The sequence below is a fragment of the Pelophylax lessonae genome, assembly GCF_965119305.1.
Source record: "Pelophylax lessonae genome assembly, chromosome: 4".
NCBI lineage: Eukaryota > Metazoa > Chordata > Amphibia > Anura > Ranidae > Pelophylax > Pelophylax lessonae.
In genome coordinates, this window is record NC_138771.1 from 134778344 (window position 1) to 134802046 (window position 23703).

General features: G+C 43.1%; 1 protein-coding gene across 4 annotated transcripts in view; it reads left to right on the forward strand.

Moving 5' to 3' along the window:
• Positions 1–23703, forward strand: part of MYO9A (myosin IXA) — a 225862-nt gene that overhangs the window by 198123 nt on the left and 4036 nt on the right. For 3 of the 4 annotated variants that reach the window (XM_082257060.1, XM_082257063.1, XM_082257062.1), the window contains 11 exons: positions 856–1047; positions 1458–1505; positions 1714–1825; positions 2528–2589; positions 2715–2907; positions 12192–12320; positions 12574–12679; positions 12790–12921; positions 15107–15230; positions 15377–15430; positions 17132–17319. In XM_082257060.1, the coding sequence (XP_082113186.1) occupies positions 856–1047; positions 1458–1505; positions 1714–1825; positions 2528–2589; positions 2715–2907; positions 12192–12320; positions 12574–12679; positions 12790–12921; positions 15107–15230; positions 15377–15430; positions 17132–17319 (1340 nt within the window). The remainder of the gene's footprint in view (positions 1–855; positions 1048–1457; positions 1506–1713; positions 1826–2527; positions 2590–2714; positions 2908–12191; positions 12321–12573; positions 12680–12789; positions 12922–15106; positions 15231–15376; positions 15431–17131; positions 17320–23703) is intronic. The other variant, XM_082257061.1, reaches the window with a different exon arrangement.

A 23703-nucleotide genomic window follows, 5' to 3' on the forward strand; every position in this document is an offset into this window, starting at 1 on the left:
GGCTTTTTCACTTTTCCTAAATAAAGTGAAAGATCTGCTTAAGCATTTAGCTTTATCAGTAAAACCAAGCAAAGGCCAATGAAGTTTGGTGGTTTTATTACGCAAAATCGGATTTACATTTTAGCTGTGTACACATAAGGTATATGATTTCTGATATGGATTATTTGGCAGTAGTGCTCTTTACATATTGATCTATACCAGTGGTGGTCCACTTGAAAATTATAAGGGGAGGTCAAGTGCAGCCTCCGACATTCAAGAGGACTGCACAGTAGCAGCACATTTTCGCACCATATTTCAATGCACACTGAAGAAGTTGAAGTATAATAACCCCCAGCATTGGTGGTGATGAGTACACTAATAACTCCCAACATTGGTGAGTGCAGTAATAACCAACATTTTTGTCAGTGAACCCAATAATAGCCCCTAACATCAGTGTCATTGGACACAATGATAGCCCCAACATTGGTGTCAGTACTATTCCCCCTCCCTCCCTTTCCCAAATTAGTGGTCAGTGGTCACTGGTAGTAAATTTATCTAACCTCCCGCATCGATGGGAGTGGCAGTAAAATATCTCTGCCCACAGTACACTTTTTCTCAGTTACAGAGATAACTCCATCCCCAGTACAATCTTCTCTCTCACAGAGAGCGTTCTGGTACCCCGCTGTCCCTCTGTAATCTATATGCAGCCTAATAGCCCACAGAGAGACGGGCTGTGTGTTGGGCACCAGGCATCTATACTATTGTTTGTTTGATACTCTATATGACCTTCTTTATTCCTTGTAGGTATATATATATATATATATATATATATATATATATATATAAAAGTAAATGTACTTGTGTCACCTGTAACAGGGAGAGGATGGAAAGAGTATCCGATACCGGGATCTTGGGGCCCTGTTTGAGCAGATCCTTGATAAGACCATGAAACAGCATCAACCACGGAGCTGGAATGAATCACCAGTGAAAGTTTGGATCAATACATTCAAAGTTTTCCTGGATGAATTTGTCACAGAATATAAACCCCTGAATTATACTGCAGGAAAGGTAATTGTAAGCACCTGACTTTCAGCAGTAAAGCCGGCCATAGACAGTTCAAATCAGAATCGAGATTCGAACCATGTATTTGCAGGCTAAATGTACCTGCCAGCCAGCCGCATTTTACATTTGAATAAGCCGTCTCCACCAGGAGAACACAGTGAGTTATGCTAGCGACTATATCAGCAACTAGCAATACTCACTGTGTTCTCCCGGTGGAGATCGCTTCCCCCCACCGGGAAAACACAATGGCTCAGCGGGAGGGATTCCCCTGTCAACACTGTCTGTGTTGGTCGGGGAATCAAGTGATTTTTTTGTCCTTTTCAGGAAAGAAAATCACTCCCGTCTATGGCCGGCCTTAGCCTTATGGGACATATTTTTATTAAAATGACACTTATGTTGTGTGTTTTCCTTTCAAGATTCAAAAGACCGAACGGAAGAAAAGAAGGAAAAAAGAATCCGATATTGTAAGTTTATGGGAATCACCTTGTTAGTTTTACCGGTCTTCATCTTTTAATTGATTAGCCTGCTTTTTACTTTATTTTAAAAATAATTTGTCAGTGTCATCTTTTGTATCATTTGCATTCTTTAAACCAATGCCTGTCAGTGTTTAACATCTCCTGTTGTGTCTTTTACCTTTACCAGAATTTACCCATTTTTCTCTCCGTATTTTAGTTAGAGGAGCACAATGGCCATATATTTAAAGCCACTCAGTACAACATTCCCACATACTGCGAGTACTGCTCTTCACTTATCTGGATCATGGACCGAGCAGCTGTTTGTAAATGTAAGAATGCATGAATTCATTAATCCAGTTTACAGATGAACCTGTGCATGTCTGACATGAGCTCATATTGATGTAAGAAGTTATGACATGGCTGTTGTATAGACTTTCTCAGATGTAAAGGGGTTAGTAAAGGAAAAAAAAAGAATAAATATATATATATAAAGGCTGCTGCACTGTTTTTCAGCATTAAAATACTTGCTGTAAGTTTAAAATATAAGCGGTATTAGCCAGTGTATCTGTTAATGACTCAGAAAACTTATTAGAAAGGAGGCTCAAGCACCTAGTGCATTACCCTTGGACACCTTTAAATTTATTTAGAATGCCAAATACATACTCACAAACATGAAGAGTAAAAATCGCATTGAATAAGTCCACCGTGATGTGGAAAGGGCATATCCCTATGTAAGAACCGCTGACGTGTTTAGGGAGACATGCTCCCTTCATCAGAGCTGGTCCATCATTCTCTAGGCTTAAATTTATACTGAATGTGCTAGCACAAATCCCTCCCCCTCCACCGTGTACACTGGGCAGGGCCATATGGTATCCATGGTGGCCAGCAACATAAAGGGGGACTGTTTAATAAAATGTATAAAAAATAGATTCTGTTAGCTTTTTTAATTGCATAGTATAGAAAGTCTAGTATGTAGAATGCCTAAACATCAATACCTGTTTGCTAATAACTACCTTGGTGTTTTTTCTCAGTGTGTAGATTTGCCTGTCACAAGAAGTGCTGTTTACAGATCACTACTACATGCAGTAAAAAGGTAGATTCACTATTTATCATGAAACTTACATGTGTTGCCTAAAAGTATTTCTGTCTTTATAAAAATGTTATTCTTTACAGTGTTACCCTCCTGTCTGATTTGTCTTTGTTTTGTGCTATGCTTAGTTTGACAATGAACTGTCCCCCCGCCACTTTGGGATAGAATTGTCACGTCTTACCAATGAGGACCGCTTAGTACCTGTGCTGCTGGAGAAACTCATCAACTACATTGAGATGCATGGCTTGTATACAGAAGGAATATACAGAAAACCAGGATCCACCAACAAGATTCGTGAACTTAGACAAAACCTGGATACAGGTGACAAAGCGCCTGCTTTCTTCTAGCTTTCTCACTGTTTCCGTTATCAGTTCCATGCTATAGATTGTATGTCTTCTGGCTATGTCAATGGCAACTGTGGCGATCTGTGCTAATGCTTATTATTAAAAGCATTTAAAGCGGAGTTCCAGCCATTCACTCACCTGTCCAACGGTCCAGCGATGCGGCCGCCCGAAGCCTCGATCCTCTTCCCTTTGGCGCCGGCATCACTGCTGTGGGCACCCGGCTGTGACAGTTTGCGGCTTCACAGCCGGGTACCCACTGCGCATGCGCGAGTCGCGCTGCGCGCCATGATTGGCCGGCAATCTTCTGGGGCCTCTGACGTGTCCCAGAAGATTGCAGGGAGGGAGGGGGAGAGGAGAACTTCCGTTCAGGGCGCCGCGGCGCTCCGAACGGAAGTGGGAGCGGGTACCTGTCAAAACTAGGTGCCCGCTCCCCCCCAAAAAAATGACATGCCAAATGTGGCATGTCAGGGGGTCAGGACTCCCTAAAGCGGAAGTTCCACTTTTGGGTGGAACTCCGCTTTAAGAAGAAAGCAGTAAAGTTTATAAATGTACAAAAATGAACTATTGTAGATAGGATACCTGCTTCCTAGCTGACAATAAACACTGTACTCCTGATAAATGTATTCAATATATTCTATTTTATTCTATATTCTTTTGTTTTTTCCACATTCACAAGCAGACTAACCTGAGCGGGTAACAGAGTAGAACAAACTACAAGGCTCTGTTCACACTGGCATTTAAAGAAGGAGTTTGGGGCGTGTTTTTAACTCTTCTAAAACTCCTAGTAAACAGTCTACAAATGATAATATGGACAGCACAATGCTGTTCACATTATCAAAATATGACGCGTTCGCATCACGTTGCTGTGCTTCAAAAATAAGATTCATGTTGAGTTGGAAGTAATTGAAGCAACTCAGCTCCTTCAAATCAAGTCTGTAGTAACACACCGTAAACTTACTGACATGTGTTTGCAGAGAGGTTTGCGGTGTGTTTGCAGCACGTTAGTCCTTGTTCACAGCAGCCAAGAAAAACCTAGGCATCTGGAGTGCACTGCCAGGCATGTTTAAACTGTTGCAGAACATCTGGCAGTGTTTGTCCAAACCCTTTATTGTCTCTTTTTTTAGGTTATGCTGGTCTGATTGTAAATGTGGACAAAAATATAAATCAAATATAATACAAAAGGAAATCCTATAATGAATACTTTAGTTATGTGCATTTACCTACTGGTGGTTCTACATTATTTTATAATGCTGTTTGTCATGTGAAAGTCATGCCCCTAAAAACAAAGAAAAAATTTCCTAGAATTAAACTTGTATCGGGTTTTGTCTTCTGTCCCATCTTGCTTTAAAAGCGTAATAAAAGAGAGGAAAATAAATAATTAGTTTTCATCCATTAGGGACACAGGAACAGATAGAAATCTGTTAAAAGATAATTAGGGTATACTGCCTCCTACAGGAGCAATTGGACACCACCAAACAAAAAAAGCAGTTGGTTAGCCAGATAAACTTCCTGCCCATTCCCAGCATGCTTCAGTTTTATGCTAGTGGTTTAAATGAATGCTTTTTTGTTTGTTTGTTTTTTCCTCTTCCAGTTTTAAATGTTGAAGGCTTGCCATACATGTTCAATTTTTTTTTTTTTTTACAATTTTCTGTTAGATTTACCACAAACTACATAATATGAGGTCAAAGCTAAACAACACTTTCACTTGTATCCAATTAAGTAGGCCTTTGTACTACATAGTTGAAGGTAAACTTCAAGGAAATTGTACAAAAAACTGTAAGAAAATTGTATAATGTATGGCCAGCCTTTCTAGACAATTTTTTTCTTTTTCAACAAGACATTTCTTCTTGTATCAAGACTTCATCTTTTCGCTGCTGAGCTAATCATCTGCGCCACCTGTGGGGCCCACCCAGACCCCAATGTGGAATTTAGATTGTGGGGCCTGTCAGTACTGTGACCTGCAGGAACTGGGCTCTGCCTATTGTACTCCCCAGACACTTAGTGTACTGGTGTGTGAGCCACAGAGCACTTTACAGATCCAGAGCCATGCCACAGCCTCTGACGTGACCCAGTCTCTGATGACTCCTTTGGAAGTATGCCCATACTTTTTTCTTGAATGTGACCTTTTTTCACTGGGCCTTGCATGGGCGCTCTCCAGTAAGCCTTTTAGATCTTTTGTCATTTTATATGGTATGCTTTTACTTCTCCCTCCATTGTTTTCTTTATTACATCATTACAGAGGAAAGGGTTATTGCACTGGAGAGTTTAGTGCTGCGCCACTAACTTCAGTGTTGCACGTGCTCCGCACTCCTGATAGTCCCATGGGCCCCTCCAGTTCACAATCCACTAACAACTCTGGGGTGGTGTGCAGTGTCCCTCCTTGGGCACCTGATACAGATTGCCTGGATTGTTGTTGTTGAGTCCACATCATTTCTCAAAGACTTCTTGACTCCCTCAGGTGTGACTTCTTCTCTGTGTCATCCAGAGAGGAGTTCTCTACAGGTATGCTAGATTTTATGAGCAAATCTCTACCAAGATAGCCGATTTGGAACAATTGCCAAGCTGCATATCTCCACACCTTCCCCTCCAGAGTCTTTACCTGATATTCCTGCTGCTGAGGCCGTGCGTGCACTCTTGGAGGAGGAATCTCACAAATCTGTTCTGGATGAGTTTTTGTATCTGAGGAGCCTCAACCTGTTGCTAATATCTCCCAGGCTCAGTGATGATATATTGGTTCTTATTGACGTGGTGCAGACATGTTTCAAAATGGAGTAACCTTTGACTGAAACCACTGTTGTTGCAAGTCTTTCTTCCCTTTAAAGTCAAAACATTTCCAGTAAATTCCTCCGTGTTTATAAATCAGCTTGACAAATGTCTGGAAGCCCTTTCCAAATCCTTGTTCCCCTCTGGCAAGCCATGCCATAGCTTTCATGCCACTTTGTCAGACTGTAGGAGAATGGACTAAGCATATGTCTGAGTTACCAGCTGGTATCCTAAATCTGGCCATACACTGTAAGTTTCTTTTTTGGAAAAAAAATAAAAAATTCCTCTAGCCACACAAATTATGTGGATGTAATAATCACACTGTCCCTGCAGGAACACTGCTGGCTGTTAGAATACAACAATATAATTCTGTCAAGTGGCACTGCCACATATTGATCGAAATTTTGATCACAGCCACAACCACATGGCTCATTGAATATACAGCAGCCATTTTATATAAGAGACTTAACCACCTGTGGGTGAGAGAGATCATTACACATGTATGGGAACATTTGTCATGAATCAGTTAAAAATCCACAACTGATACAGTAATCCAGTTCAATTGCAAACCCTGGAGTTCCAAATTAATTATTCATGTATTTCTGACATTTATGTAGCTGGCAATTTAAGCAACCCTTTATATATAGTACATTCATATCAATCATTGCCCTCAATGTTTTTACAGTTTAAGCACCCTATCTCACATGCATACATATACATACTAGGACCAATATAGTCAGGAGTCTGTTACCTACCAGCATGTCTTTGGAGTGTGGGAGGAAACTTGAGTTACCTGGAGGAATCCCACACAAGCCCAGGGAGAACATGCAAGCTCTAAGTAATGCATATTCAAACCAAGAACCCTCATACTGCAAGGCAGGGGGCTGACCACTAAACCACTTTGCTGCAAGGCAAGAGTGCCAACCACTAAGCCATTGTGCTACCTAACTACCTTTCAAACCATCTTCATAATGAAGAAGTGCCCCTACTTTGCAAGGTTGTGGAATGCCTGGTGGCCTTTGAGGACATCTGATTAGAAATCCTCATAGATATATGGGTGAAGGACATGTCGAGGGGCTACAAGCTGGAGTTTTACTCTCTGCCTCCACCCTGTTCTCTGTTCTCTGTAATGCTCTAGGCATTACAGAGAACAGAGAACAGGGGAAAACCCACCTCTTGTGCCGCCATTTCTTGGTGACTCAGACAGCGCATCATTCAAGCCTATAGGCTTAAAGAAGTTGTAAAGGCAGGAATATTTTTTATCTTAAAGCTTTCTATGCTTTAAGATAAAAAGCCTTCTGGGTGTAGCAGCCCCCCTCAGCTCCTCTAATACTTATCTTTGCCCCCTCTCTGCCCAGCGATGTCCACGAGTCCCTCAGTCATCTGGGACTCTGTCTCCTGATTGGCTGAGATACAGCCCGTGGCGCCATTGGCTCCCATAGCTGTCCATCAAAGTCAGTGAGCCAATCAGGAGAGAGGGTGGAGCCAAACGGCAGCCCTGTGTCTGATCAGACATACAGAGCTGTAGCTCGGCTCAGGTGACCCCAAAGCAAGCTGCTTCCTCTGGGGGCACTCGACAGGAGGGAGGGGCCAGGAGTAGCCAAGAGAGACCCGAGAAGAGGAGGATCCAGGCTGTTCTGTGCAAAACCAACTGCACAGAGGAGGTAAGTATAACAGTTTGTTATTTTTTTGTAAAAAAAAAACTGAGACTTTACAATCGCTTTAAGGACAAGATTCCATCCTTTCTTGTCAAGGCATTCTACTAGATCTGCAAGTGCTTCTTGGGCCTTCCGGCTTCTCAGACACGCAAAGCTGCTATCAGGTCTTCTATTTGCACCTTTTCTAATGTTTGCATATTCTCTTGAGTTCTTTGAGGTGGATCTTCAAGCTTCAGCTGATCTAAGCTTTGTACATAAGATCCTTCAGGCAGTTATTTGAGCTGCAGGTTGTCCCCAGTTCTTTGACTACTGTGATGTGGGCTTGTTAGTGTTTTGATTATGTTGCCCACCCCTCAGTTGGACTGCCTTTCAATGTCCTATTTGTTTCTGATTAAAAGCAGGATTTATGTACTTACTGTAAAATTTTTTTCTTGAAATTTCTTAAGGCACAGAGATCCCACCTCTGTTATCTATTCCTATTACTACTTTTGTACAAAGCTGAAGCAAGTTATGGGAGGGTATATTACGGTCTGGCTAGTGCTGTTTGTATACCGTTGTCCAGTTCCTCCATTAGTTGGCAGTATAACCCAATTGTCCCTGATTTCCTTTTGTGTGCTTAATAAACTCCAAGAAATGGATTACAAAAATCCTGTTTTCTCTGTTGCTCATTGACAGACGCAGTCCTCCTTGATTAATATCAACTCGGGTTATACTGCCCTCTTCAGGAGAAGGACTAGGCAGAAAGAAAAACGTTCTGGCCACACCTTAGGGGTAGTCCCAGAGGGTATATCCTCTCTCTCGCTGCTACAGGAAGTCAGTTTTTTTCTGTCTAGTTAGGAGTAAGGACCTAAGTTCCTTGCTGGGATCTTTTGTCCTGGCAAGATTTTTTAGAAATACTTTTTTAGGCAGCTTTTCTTCTCCAGTTCCTGTGAGATCTTCAAGCAAGTACGCTGAAACTGGGCGACGGGCTGGATGTTGAGATCCAGTGGTCACCCCAGTTCAGCCTGCGAGCGCGTGCAGGCCATAGCTCCGCGCTGGGTCGGCCGCGACATAGTCCCACTGGGACGCAGTGCTAGACGCTATCCGTTTGAGGAATCCCTCATTAAAAGATGGACGGTACCACCAGTGGTGGATCCACCGATTTCCAGACTAAATAAAGCCACTGTTATCCCGTTGGAGGATGCTCCGTCCTTTAAGGATCCGGTGGATCGAAAAGTGGAAGCGGAATCCCGCACTGTTTTTTCCCTGATAGGGTCAACCTTTAGACCAGTGGTTGCCATTGGTTTAGTTTCACAAACATTGACAGAATGGGCAAAATTGCTACGCCATGACTTAAAGGGGAGAAGTATCCCCCCGGCAGCGTCTGATTTTGATGGAGCAAATTGTACAAGGACTACAGTTCGTTTGTGACGCAGCCCTGGATGCCACTCCCTTGTTAGGGCATGCATCGATGTCAGCTGTAGTCCTCAGACGTGTGCTGTGGTTAAAGTGTTGGTCGGCGGATCAAGGTTCCAAGAAAGCTTTGGCTAATCTCCCTTTTCAGGGGGATCGCCTATTTGGGACCACCCTAGATGAGATCATAAAGGATGTCACTGGGGGCAAGAGCACTTTTTTGCCGCAGACTGCTAAAGCTAAAGGACCTCGTAACAGGCGAGGACCTTCCTTTTCCGCTCCTAAAAGGTTAGTTCGCTCCACTGGGGCGAGCGTGAAGGGCAAAGCACCTTCAGGAGGTTTCAAAGGGCGCTGGTCGGGTAAACAAAAGGCCGACTCAGCCAAACCTGAAGATAAAACTAATACAGCCTGAAGGTGCGCCCCCACCCAGCTCAGGGTTGGGGGGACGTCTTCACCGGTGTTCAGATCCAGGGCTTGCCTGAATCCCGGACTAAGGGGTTCAGGAGATCTAGTGTCGATCACTTCTACCGGTGCAATTGTTCCCTTCCAACATTCATATGCTACAGGGAGAGGTAGTTCCCGTTCCTTGAGCAGAACGTTTTCTTTACTTTTTCCAAAGATCATTCCCAGTTCCCTCCAGGAATCGGATCCGGTTGAGCGAGCGGACCAGGGAGTCTCTGGTCCAGTGACTCCGGTCTCTAAAGCTCAGCCAGGAGAAGTCATCACTCCCGATAGGAATCAAGTTTCTGATAAATGTGTGGGAACTGATCAGACTTGGTCTGATTGCCTGGACCAAGCAGCTCTAGGGCAGCCTGGTTCGGATACAGTCAGACAATGCCATGGTGGTGACTTAGGTCGATCACCAAGGATTTCACCAGCTGTGTCTTCAATAGGGCATCCCGGAGGGGGATCTGTTGGCATGTCGGCTCAACAGGAAGGCGCGGAGGTTGGTAGCTCGCGCCCGCGATCCTCTAGTGGACACAGCAGACGCACTGAGCGCCCCGTAGGGGCAGTATCAGCTACTGTATGTCTTCCCCCCTCTCAAGTTGCTGCTGAGATTTCTCCGCAGGATAGAAGTGGAGGGAACTCCAGTTATCCTGGTAATTCCAGGCTGGCCTCGTCAAGCTGGGTACGCCGTCTTGGGCAGACTAGTCGCGGACGCTCCTTGGAGACTTTCTCTCAGGGAGGATCTACGGTCTCAAGGACCGATCTTCCATCGTGCTTTACAGTCGCTGGCTTTAACGGCATTGAGACCCAGGTACTGAAGGACAGGGGATTGTCAGCTTTAGTTATCCCTACTCTAATTAAAGCAAGGAAAGCGACTTCCAGCAAAGTCTATTATCACACATGGAAGGCTTATATCGCGTGGTGTGAATCTTTGGGATTTCCCCCACGTACCTATTCGGTGACCCGAATCTTGGCTTTTCTGCAAAAGGGGGTTGAGCAGAAACTATCCTTGAGCACTATCAAGGGTCAGGTTTCAGCGTTAGCAATCTTCTTTCAGAAGCCTCTGGCTACTCATTCCTTGGTGCGGAATTTCATCCAGGGGGTGCGCACTTGGCTCCGCCAGTGCGCGCGCCCTTACCGCCCTGGGATCTTAATTTGGTGTTGTCGGTTCTGCAGAAACCTCCCTTTGAAAATATTAGGGAGATTCCCTTGCTTACATTATCCCAGAAGGTGGCCTTCTTGGTGGCTGTCACTTCTGCACGCAGGGTTTCAGAACTGGCTGCATTATCGTGTCATTCCCCATATCTGGTGATTCATAGGGATAAGGTAGTTCTTCATCCGAAGCCATCCTTACTTCCTAAGGTGGTTTCAGACTTTCATCTGAATGAAGATATTGTGCTACCTTCCTTGTGTCCTAAGCCCAGTCATCCTCGGGAATGTGCGTTGCATTCCTTGGATGTGGTTCGGGCAATCAGGGTATACCTGAAGACTACTGAATCATTCCGTAAAACGGATTCACTTTTTGTGATCACGGATGGCCCCAGAAAGGGGTTGCCTGCATCTGCCGCGACTATCTCCAAATGGATTAGGCAGACGGTGGTACAGGCTTATTCTATTAAGGGTCGGAATCCTCCGTTCCCTGTTAAGGCGCACTCCACTCGAGCGTTCAGTACTTCCTGGGCCTTCCGCCATCAGGTGTCAGTGGTCCAGGTGTGCAAGGCGGCTACCTGGTCGTCGGTGCATACCTTTACAAAATTTTATAAAGTTGATGTGATGGCATCAGCGGATGCCTCATTTGGCCGCAAGGTTTTGCAGGCCGCAATTTGAGGAGACTGGTGGTCTACCTCGAGGGTTTTTTTCCGTTGGTATTTCGGTTGAGTCTCATCTTTTGATTGATGAGCCTTTTAAACTTCTAGTTGGCACCGGTTGGGCCTTCTAGATTGGATTTTGATTTCCATTATCCCACCCCTCATTTGTGGCACTGCTTTGGGACATCCCGAGTTGATATTAATCAAGGAGGACTGCGTCTGTCAATGAGCGACAGAGAAAAATTGATTTTTGTAAGATCTTACCGTAAAATCCTTTTCTCTTAAGCTCATTGACAGACGCAGTACCCGCCCCTCTGTTTTTGAGTTGGGTTGGGTTAAATTCTCTAAACACTGCTTTGTGACATAACTGACTTCCTGTAGCAGAGAGAGAGAGAGGATATACCCTCTGGGACTACCCCTAAGGTGTGGCCAGAACATTTTTCTTTCTGCCTAGTCCTACTCCTGTAGAGGGCAGTATAACCCGAGTTGATATTAATCAAGGAGGACTGCGTCTGTCAATGAGCTTAAGAGAAAAGGATTTTACGGTAAGATCTTACAAAAATCCATTTTTGTGTTCTTCTATTCTAACCATTATATTTTTCTACATACAATGGGTATAGAAAAGAATCACCCTCTTTAAAATATTCACGTTTTGTTCCTTTGCAGCCTGAAATGAAGATGGACACAATTTTTGTTTCATCCAGCTGTATTAGAAGTGCAACTTATAACATCCAAGTGAAAGATGTAACTGCAACGTCAGAGAAAAAAAAAAATCAAAAACCAAAGCACTGAGTTGGGAAAAGGATCACCCCCCCCTCCCCCAACCCCACCCAATAATGACTTGTAAACTCAATCAGGTGTAACTAATCACCTTCTCAATGGCACACAAAGCCATTTGAATTTCAAATGTGGTCAGCATGAAAAGACCTTTCCTAGAGCATTTTTCATAATTTTTTTCTGACATGTTGGTGTTACATCTTTCACTATTATAAATTGCAGTAAATACAGCTGGATAAAACAAACGGTGTCTGTCTTCATTTCAGGCTGCAAAGCAACAAAATGTGATTGTGTGTAGAGTCCTTCATTCTGTATATATTTTTTCCACTTAAAGACAATATCTACCAGTGTCTTTTTTTTTTTTTTAATACAATTCCTTCAGCCACATTCTGATCTTTGTTAACCCTTCTTTTCAGATATTGATAGTGTTAATCTTGATGATTTTAACATCCATGTGATTGCCAGCGTGTTCAAGCAGTGGTTAAGGGAACTTCCCAATCCATTGATGACATTTGAACTGTATGAAGAGTTTCTTAGATCTATGGGTGAGCAATAATAAGTACTTTTAAGCTTGGTATCTGCCTTGTTGCCGTCACAATTTCCAGTGTCATGTTATTCTTCTTTTTCAGTTTGTCTACTTTAACATAATTGCAATTTTTTCTCAAATGTCTAATTTTAATTATAAAGTGCAATTCTTTATATTAAAGTTGTTTTGAACCTCCACAGCTTTATGCAACAGTTTGGTTTACTTGTATTTTTCCTCTTTCAAATGTGTCATTTTGTTTTTTTTTCTTGCAGGTCTTGGGGAAAGAAAGGAAACTGTAAGAGGAGTCTATTCTGTAATCGATCAGCTATCTCGAACACATCTTAGCACTTTGGAAAGACTCATCTTTCACCTTGTCAGGTATCTTATATCTTACAATGTTCTGCTGATTTCAGTGTGTATAGTTTGCCAAAATGTATTTTAAATATATATTTGTGGTAATGTTAATTACTTGTTACCTATATTTTTAGGATTGCCCAGCAGGAGGAGACTAATCGCATGTCTGCCAATGCATTGGCAATTGTTTTTGCGCCTTGTATTCTCCGTTGTCCGGATACCACAGATCCATTGCAAAGTGTTCAGGACATTGGCAAGACCACAGCGTAAGAAAGATGAGCAGTAGCTAAAAAACTTTGAGTTTGTTTGGAATTAGCACTAATGGCCCCTAGTCAAACCAGGCAACTCCATTTATTGCATGACTTCTATTTCTTTTTGTAATACATCCATTATACCATACTGTTCCAATGTACCATCCCCAAATATAATCATCTATATATTAATCCCCAAATGCTTTCTTAGTCTGCAATAATAACCTCTCTCCTTACACAATGGGGTTTATTTACTAGGCAGAAGAATTGGCTTACCTTGGCCATATTGCTGCTTCAAAAACACACACACACACATTTAAAGTGGTGGTAATGTCTTTAAAAAAAATAACACTTGTGCCCTGCTAGTTAATGTCATAATGTGCAAGTATGCACCACATACTAGAATATTATGAAAGACTTACCTTAAAACGAAGCCCTCCAGAGGCGCGCTGTCACCACTGACAGGGCTTCCTTCCAGGTTCGCAGGCTCCGGCTGTTTGAATGGATGAGCTGCAATGACATCACTCCCTCACATTTGCCATCCCTTCAGAGCATAGTGCGAATACACGGGTGACGTCACCGGCTGTAGAAATAGTGAATATCTCCTAAATGTGCAAAACTTACCTGTAGGTACTAGTGATTTAGTGATTGGCAGTATTTACCACCAATTTAACAAGCACTGTGGTGTATGTTACAAATGTGCTCAGTTCCACTGGCTTTGGGAGCTTGATGTCAGTGGAGAACTATTAATATGAATAAACTTTCAAAAAATTGAAGGCGCACCCAGTCATGTAACTTGTCAAATTCATGTGACTTTCCTATCTTCCAGTTAGTTTTTTCTGCTGCTTTAAAAAGGCTCCACGACATGGTCTGCATATTTTTAATGGGCTGTAAAATGCAGGTGATATCCAATCTCTACTATAAAAGAGTCCCATTATCTTCTTAATAATAAGCCAAAAAACCTTAACCACTTGCCCTCAAAGATTTACCCCCCTTCATGACCAGGCTGTTCCAGCTCTCTGCCTAATAATATGCGGGTGCCGGCAGACATCGAGTCCACGGTACCCACAGATCAGCTCCCGCCGTGTCTAATTCCAGTGGGAGTGGGTCGCCGAGGTTACACATTCGCTCCCCGGACGTTAAATTGAGGGATCACGTGCTAGGTATGTGATCCAGCGCCAAGCGACTGCCTGGTGCAGTATTTGTACGGTGGGCAGTCTGCGAGTGGCATATGAGGAATTCATAAATATAAATCTGCACTATGGTGTCAATGTGTCTGCAAGCAAAAAAAAAAATGTTTCTTTTATACAAATCCCTCAGAGCATGGTAAGGGTCTAATATTTGCTGCGCCACAAAGTGTCAAACAGGTAAATTATATAAAACAAAGTGCACCATAAATAAACTGCTTCAAAAGTAAACAAATCTAGTGAAAAAAGGTCTCTATAATAAAAGTCTGTAAGTCCTGTGTCAGAAATAGATCCACCATCCAATCTTGATTTTAGATAAATCCACCAGTCTATGGACGCACACCAACACCCGTCAGAATAGTCACTCACTAGATACACAAGTACAATCAATATAGTCCATACAGTATATATTTGATAAAGTATCCGTGGTTTCAGGCATCAACTTTGGCGTGATGTATACACCCAGATGATTTCTGTACTCTCACATCCATACCACATAAAGCTGTTACATAAAAAAAAAAAAAAAACTTACACACAGAGCTGACCAGACTTTTTCTTTCTTATAGTGTAGCAGATTTATTAAAAAAAATATCATCCAGATAAAATCCATTTGTGTACACTTACACAGATGGGTGCTGCAGACAGTTTGCAGCGGTGTGACATAAGCTCCGCCCAGACATGTTTCGTCCAATAAGACGTTTTCAGGGGACCCAAACCATGCTGTTGTAATGAGTGTGATTTTGTTGTGCTTATTTTTCTCTGCACTACCAAATTTACAAAAGTTTCAAGGAACTTTAACAAAAATGCTTATGTTTGTTTGCAGGTCACAAACACTCTAGCTGAACTTTGCAATTGGCAATATTTTGACTTGTACTTGTGACTGTTAACTGGATCCTTTGACATATGTCAAGATTTCCATGCTATTTAATTCCAAGATATGCATTTTTACTTGATAGATATCCTTTTGATTCTACTGTATCTGAATTTCCTCTGCTTCTGTTTGTTGATTAAAGATGTGTGGAGCTGATTGTGGTGGAGCAGATGAATAAATACAAGGCTCGACTGAAGGACATAAATAGCCTGGAATTTGCAGAGAACAAAGCCAAGAGTCGTCTGTCCCTTATCCGCAGGTCCATGGTAAGTTGAATGTGGTTGCTTTGGGGAGGTAAAGGGAATTCCCTCTTTTAACTACCACATTCAGAACTGCCTCCTTTATTCACCATCTTTAACCCCTCTCCTGCTTCTAACCTTCTGCTTTCCTTTCATCTCCTTCTTCAATCCAGAAACCCGTACTAATTGCAGTTAGATTTATGAGCATAAACCGCAGCACCTTGCCGGTATGTATACCAAGATCAGGCTGTCTGTGGCATTCACTCATTTTGTTCCCACCCACACCCTTAAACATCACAATCACAGTAGCTAATTACACAGTCCTTACTAAGCATGTCTTGTCATTTTTCCATTAGTTCCATCATATAAGTTCACTAATTATATCTACTTTAGAGAACCTTAACTGTGCATATTTTATGAATAATGCATATGTTGTCCCATTCACAATTTTCCTGAATACAGCCCAGTAGATTTCATGTGTACCATAGTCTGTACCCTGATGTTTTATGGCATACTTTATGTACATGTGTGCATTGTGTGTGTTTGTGGTGAAAAGGTTGCAAGCTCAGAAATGCTGAGCTAAATTGCAATACCACATAAAAATATCTTGATGTTTAATGAGCATAGAAGAATGAGTGGCTATAGAAGAACACAGTGGCTATCAGATGCAAAATGGATTAATAATACATCTTGTAATACTTGTAGGTGAAATTATTGACAAATCTTTACCTGTTCAGTAAAAAAGAGTCTTGCACTGTTCTCTTCTACCCCATGCTTCCGTTTTTGGCTAAAATGCCATCCATATCTATACAAAATCAACAGGGATGCAGGAGCAGAGGAGCCAAATTTCACTTTTTCAAGTCAAAAATGTTATATAGCTTCAGCGTCTTGTTTAGTGGTCATTTTGGAATGCTATTTACACTCAAGGTAAGCTCTGCGGCTTGCTAGAAGGAGGGGGGAGTACTCAGAAGGCAGAAGGAACCATGAGCACCGACGTTGGACCCCAGAAGAGGACGATTGGAGCTGCTCTGTGCAAATCCATTGCACAGAGCAGGCAAGAAAGACACGTTTGCTATTTAAAAAGCAACATTTAAAGGTTAAAAACCACTTTTATATTAAAAGCCTATTTCAGTTTTCATGTTTTCAGAAGTTCTATCCCTTTCTCGGTTTTCTGAAAGTGTTTTTGTTTTTGTCTTCGTCACAGTACTACATTGCTTTTTTTTTTTTTTTATATATACTTGTTTAACTTTATACTTGTTTATACTTGTTTAACAGATTTTTTGTGTCTTCCTGTCCTTACTCCCAGGAACAGCAAAAATAAAAAAAAAACATTTACCCTTTAATGTTTTTTATCTGAAAAGTTTTGTCTGTAGTTTGTTTTAAAGGGGTTCTAAAGCCTTAAGCTTTTTCACCTTAATGCATTCTATACATTAAGGTGAAAAACCTTCTGTGCTGTTGCTTCCCCCAGACCCCCCCTCCCCCCTATTTTTCTTACCTAAGCTCAATCCAGTGATGTGCATGTGCGCAGCAGCTCCAGCCGCTGTCTCTCTCCTCATTGGACAGATTGATGGCTCCCACTGCTGTCAATCAAATCCAGTGAGGCGGGGACGGGGCCGAGTCCCGCTGTCTGTGTCAATGGAGCGAGTACGCACAGATGCCCCCATGGAAGCAGCTTTCCGTAGGGGCACCCGATGAAGAGGAGGGGCCTGGAATGCTGGCAGGGGAACCCAAAAGAGGAGGACCAGAGCTGCTCTGTGCAAAAGCATTGCACAGAGCAGGCAAGTATAACGTGTTATTTTTAATACAAAAAAAGCTTTAGAACCACTTCAAGAATAATGGTCAAGAGCAAATATTTAGTAGGACATATCTGCTGAAGTGTTTATGTATCATATTACCTAGATTTTTATTAGTGTCTTCTATCCCTTTAGGGCAAAGGACGCTTGCGTTCAACCTTGAGCCCTGTGATAACTGGGCGCTCCCCTTTACCAGATGCTGCTGGCGATCATGGCCTGTCAACCATTCCTTCTGAGGATGAGACCACTGAACAAAAGGAAGCAGCTATGCAACAAGAGGAAAGAGTGCTGGCTCAGCAGATTGAGACCCTGCAGAAAGAGAAGTAAGTTTTGGGGCACAGTTAATGGTACAGTAGGAGGCACATGAAGAGATTATAATCCTTAATTTTCACAACAGCAAGCAGCAGCCTAGAGCAACCAATCAAATGGTTTTACAGCCATATAGGTCAGGAAATCATTCTTAGCAGTGCTTATCATTACATCATAGTACTAAATAGGTTCAGTGGTTTGTTTACATTAAATGCAGTTATGTAAATGTTATCATTTGACGCAAGATTTTTGCAATTTGGGGATATTTCTTTCTTGTCCATTGAAGGACACAGAAATTATTTAGACTGTCTACATGTACTGCCACCTACAGGTGAAATGGACACTGACAAAAAAAAGAATTGCCCAGTATCCGATAACCCACCTCCAACCATCACCAGTGTTTTGCTAGTGTTTTCAGGAGAATGAACATTTTTTTCTTAAGCACATCTGTTCTCTGCTTGTTTGGAAGTTGTTTTCTGCTATTAACAGCTGCTGGTAAATTCATGCCAGATATGGGAAAACCTGGACATTTTTCTAGTCAGCCAACAAGAGCAGGCTTTCCCTGTTTTATACTGGTGTTCTCTATGGCAGTGATCGCCAACCTTTCAGACTTCAGGGACCACTAAACTCAGTTTTGAATCCCGCAGACCACTAACATGAATTTTACATGCCTTATACCCACAATGCTTTAGCTCTTGGCCCCCTGTACTTTGCATCACACTGCTGCCTTACACAGACTCCTCATTGGATCTCACCTCCTTATCCAGCCATGTGCTCAAGCTCTGTGCTCCCTCCCACATTCTGTGATTAGTGTTGCCATTGGAAGTCGCCTCCTTCACCTGTCTGCACTACTCTTGGTGCCTCCTTCTGAGTTCACAGAAGCCGGAATTATAGAGGAGGTATCGGGAATCAATTTGCACTGACAGTATTGACTGTCAGCGAGCATTGATAACAACACTGGAAACAACATTGAGCAGTATACATCCACCACAATGTTGATTTGCGGCAGAACCCCTGGGGACCACCAACATTTTCTTGTAGACCATCAGTAGTCCATGGACCACTGGATGGCGACCGCTGCTGTATGCAACAGTCTTGAATTTTTAAAAGTCTTTTCAGTAATGTACAGACTGGACTTCTAAATCCTGGGCAGCTCTTCATTTAGCCAAGCAGCACAGGTTCCCAGTTCATAATCCAAGTCTCAGCTACAATTCTGCTGTCATCAGTGACTACCCATCGATGTTCCAGTTCACACAGGACTCTGCTATTCAGGTCTGGTGATTCCTTATGGAGTCATTGGTGCAGAGCTGGGACCGTTTTTCTGTCTCCATCTCTGCAACTGTTGTGAGTACCTAGCAGGCTTTTTTTCTGTCCTGGTTAACTGTGTCTGGTAATCAGGATATTTGCTACAGAAACAACTCTAGCAGAATGGCTATTTTGTGGAGAGTTACGGTTTCTGATTTTGTTTCTGAGCTGGCTTATACTTAATGTACTTTGCAAGTTGGTCTCATGGGGTGTCCTGCTTTTTATTTTGGTTTGGGCTTACTAGGGGAATTTTACTGTTTACTTCCTTCCTCCTCCTTGTCCCTAACTATATGTGACACAGCCCTATTCTGGAGTCAGCGCACATAAACACTTAGGAGTGTGTGGTAAAGCGTGGAACAGTAAGCTGCACATAACTCAAGCACTGACCAGCCAGTCATTGCCCCTGTGCTGGATATAGATCCTGGGAAATTACATAGACTGAAGAAAGACACAGTGCCATCTAGTTCAAGCCATGCAAAAGATGGGATAAATAGATGGAAAACCTTCATATACAGAACACTGTATACCCACAGTTGATGCAGAGGAAGGCAAAAAAAACATTAGCATAGTCCAATTTGCTACAGTGGGGGAAATGTCTTCCTATTTCCCCAAGGAAAAGGGATATTCCCTGGATCAACAGTCTCTGGTGGTATTACCTATACATATTAATATTTAATTATATTTTGTGCATTTAGCTATTTTTTTATCAACTGAACTGGTCAGAACTAGTTCCTGACAGAGTCTGTCATATTTTCACAGCTCTTACTGTAGAGAAGCCTTACTATACAAGCCTTTAACTTGTTTGTGGACGTTAAAGCCTAGCTCCATATTTTCATTGGCTTTAAATAGTTTATTTAAACTAGCCCACATATTTTTCTTCAACAGATGCACTTGCTGGGAGCACTTTATAAGTTTTATGTAGCATTACAGCAGCGGGACTTCCTGCCCTGATCCTGGATCAAAATCGAGTTGGGCTAAGCACTGCTTAGCCATTCACAGGAAGCTTTGTATTCTATGAATGTATACACTCTGCCTCTGATTGGCTGAGGCGGGTGGATGACAACAGGATCCCTTAAATAAATCTGTCCGCTGTTGCTTATAGTATGTATAGACAAATGAGTGTCATGTTTAATTTCAGCTGTTCCTGTCTGCTAAAATCTTCCTCCTTTTTGCTATCGCAAGGTCCAATGTCAGTGCACATGAATGTGGGCACCATGGTTATGGTGCTGGACTGGGAAGAAAACACAAGTGCCATACTAAGTGCAGCACATGAAACTTTCAATTTCAATCTGTTGAATGCTACTCACAAATGATATCCAAAAACCGAGCATTGGGAAAAGCAGTGCAATATGCCTTATAAGCGATGATGTGTTAGGATGGTCTAAGTCAGCCCTCAAAAATTCCACTCGCCTGCTTGCATTTTGCGAGTGGAATGATGAGGATGGCGAGTAAGGGCTGTGCTGTAAGAAAAGGGTGGATGTGGGGTGCATAGCAGTGCGCCCTGAGCCCATCCATTGTGAAAATAGCAAATTAATTTTCGCTATTGTCACACGGATCCTCCTCCTGGCCAATCAGGAAGGCGAACAATTGCCATTGGCCAAGGAGGACGAGGGGGACTCAGGAGACGCGGAGGATTGAGGAGAAGCCACCGCTGCATCAGGTAAGTGCACGCTGGTCTCTCTGCACGCTGTGGTCACTCTGCATTTAAGGGGGCACACTGTGGTCACTCTGCATTTAAGGGAGCATGCTGTGGTCACTCTGCATTGAAAGGGGGCACACTGTGGTCACTCTGCATTGAAAGGGGGCACGCTATGGTCACTCTGCATTGAAGGGGGCACGCTGTGGGCACTCTGCATTGAAAGTGGGCACACTGTGGTCACTCTGCATTTAAGGGGGCACACTGTGGGCACTCTGTATTGAAAGGGGGGACGCTGTGGTCACTCTGCATTGAAGGGGGCATGCTGTGGGCACTCTGCATTGAAAGGGGGCATGCTGTGGTCACTCTGCATTTAAGGGGGCACGCTGTGGTCACTCTGCATTGAAAGGGGGCACGCTGTGGGCACTCTGCATTCAAAGGGGGCACGCTGTGGTCACTCTGCATTGAAGGGGGCACGCTGCGGGCACTCTGCATTCAAAGGGGGCACGCTGTGGTCACTCTGCATTTAAGGGGGCACGCTGTGGGCACTCTAAAGTTGTTGTTGTTGTTGTTAATATATTTTTGTAACTTAATTCTGAATAAAACATTTAACAGTGTAATTTTTTTAGATATTTTACGAGGGCGTGTTTAGAGGCGGAGCAGGGTAGGGTTTGGGTGGGGCAACAAGTGGAGAGTAACTATTAAGGCCTGGCTAGTAGCTCATGTCTTGAAATTTTGAGCTCTGGTCTAAGTGGTTGTGACTCGGGTGATGTGGCCGGTGGATGTCGGTACTTCCTGGAGCCCTAGGACGCTCGTGCAGCTGGTCCTGACGTCACTTCTAGGTGCAGGGAAATCTCCTACGACACGTTTGTGGAGCATGCGCTCCTTCTTCAGGCCTTTGCAGCGCCATACTGGATTAGGGCTTAAATAAAAGCAAAGCAGCCGCCGCTGGATCTTAAAGTCCTAAGTGTTTACCGGATGCTTGTAGTGGCACAGATATAAAAAGTGTAATTGGAACACTGAAACCTTAATACTGAATGTGATAAAAATAAAGTATTTGCAGTTCATAATTGATATATACATTGGTCAATAAAGTGCAGCATAAAAATGATGAGAAAATATGAAGCACTCTCAGGTGTTCTGGCTCAATGTGTCATTGCTACAGTTCCTGTAGCAGAAAGGTTCTTCGAGTTTTACTCCAACTTCTTCACTGTTCCTATACATTGGTCTCATATTAAAACTCAATTTACTAATTTGAATACAAAAATTTTGCATGACCATATTGGTCATCGCCCCTCTCTTCACTGGGAAGACTTTCTGACTTCTGTGGATTCCAGAGATGCATAACTTCTTGTCTTCATCTTTGGAGCAAATCCTACACTTTACTTGGGGATTCCTACACTCCCAGTTCGTGGCCCTGCCCTGTAGTCTCTCATCTGTACCTCAAGTGTTCAAGGTTCTAAAATTAGTATTAGTCATGGTATCCCTGCTGTGGCATAATTGGGCAACCTCCTGTTGAGGGAACAGCTGATGCAGGCTCTGTTGGGCAAAGTGGCCTTGACTGTTGAAAAGCTGTAGTGACTCGGTGATTCCTGAACCCTTCAGAAATCATCACTGGGACGGACTCATCTATGCAAATGTCTGGGTCTAGGGTGTTGCTTCCTCAGGAAAAACTTCACATGCTCCTGTGTCCGATTCAACCTTTCCTGTCCAGAAGTTGCTACTTTTGCAAGAAAGTACTGGGCCTGATATTGGCCTCCTTTGAGGCAGTTCCATTTATCCAGTTTCACTTCAGACCTCTATAAGGCAGCATTCTGTCATCATAGGACAAATCTATTTCATCCAAAGTACCAGGTTGTTATTGGCTTGGTGGCTCTGGAACTTGGTAAACCTTTCTTTCCTATCTTTTGGAGGATGCTCATGACGGATGCCAGCCTCTCTGGCTATGGAGGGGTCCTGGGCACCCTGTCGGGGCAAGAGACTTGGTCATCAGAGGAATTTAATTTCCTGATCAGCATACTGGAGCAATTTGGCTATCTCTACAGTGTTAGACTGTCTTAACAGAGGGTCATCCTATCCTGATTAATTTGTAAAATGACATTGTAGGTGACATACATCGATCTTCAGGGAGGAACCACAAGTGTTGCAGTGGCAAGCGGCAAGATAAGTTGTTAAGATCCTCTACTGGGATGAACTTTTAAGATTCTGCTGTGAATATCCCAGGTGTAGACTGTTGGCCAGCAGATTTCTTCAGCTGACTGTGCCTGGACACCACCTCCTGGCCACCAGGTTAAGCAACAAACTGGATAGGTTTGTTTGTTCAGTTACAGGAATCCTCTAGCAAAAGCATTGAATGCTCTGGTGGTTTAGTGGCAGACCATTATCCAAACCTATGGTCTAAGGGATCGGTTCTACTCTTTTCTGTTAGGGTACACTCTACTACAGACTTTTCTACCTTTCTGACATAGAGGAAACCTTAAAATAACTCCTTTGGTCGCAGGGAACCCCTGTTGATAGCTATATATTATATCAACAGCTCATGGTACATTAGTTTGGTGGTCAGTGGAAAGCATGCCTCTTACATTGGTGGTCTGTAAGAATAATGCCTCTCGCATTCGTGGTCAGTGGGAGGAACGCCCCCCCCCCATTCAGTTAAAAAGATCGTTGGTGATAGTGGTTACATATCTGAGAGGTAGAAATTGCCAAGTTTTCCATCCCTCTGATGGACCGCTTTTGGACAATCCCAACAATCTAAAGCAGGGCTTTTTTTCTCAGAGAATAGGTGCTGGAATTTGCCCACGCTGGCCAATTACCCCCCCACCCCACCCCACCCCAACCACGCCTACAACCTTGCCCCCAACCACACCTTCCTCAGAGGTGAAAATGACATGGTTGCCAAATAGAGGGTGTGATGGAGGCTCAGAACTGCATATTGCAGAAGGTGCAAATTTTAGAAATGTGAAGCACACACAGTACAGGACTCAGGAGTATGTATTCTGCATATCATACAGGGTGCAGCAGCCATAAACATGTACAGTGCACAACATTAATAGGTACAGTATGTACCGCACAGCATAGAGACTATGATCAGGAGTATGTAATGTGCACTGTATATACATAATCTGAGGCGTATGATACACACTCCTAACAACTACTCTCGTATATTGTACTATACACTAGTTAATCGTGACCCCCCTGCTCTCTTTATACTATGCTGTATTTTTACATACTTCTGACCACTGCACTTTGTCAGTTGTGCTGTACCTTATATGCATGCTGTGGTGTATTTTGCATGCTCATGACTGCGGTGATCCTCACATACAGTGGGCAGGAATATGTAACATAGAGCCCAGCACACAGACTACAGTGTAATGTGCAGCCAAGATTACAGAGTGCAGGGCTCAGGAGTATGAAACGAAAAACCCATTGTACAGAGTGCAGAATTTAGGAGTATTGT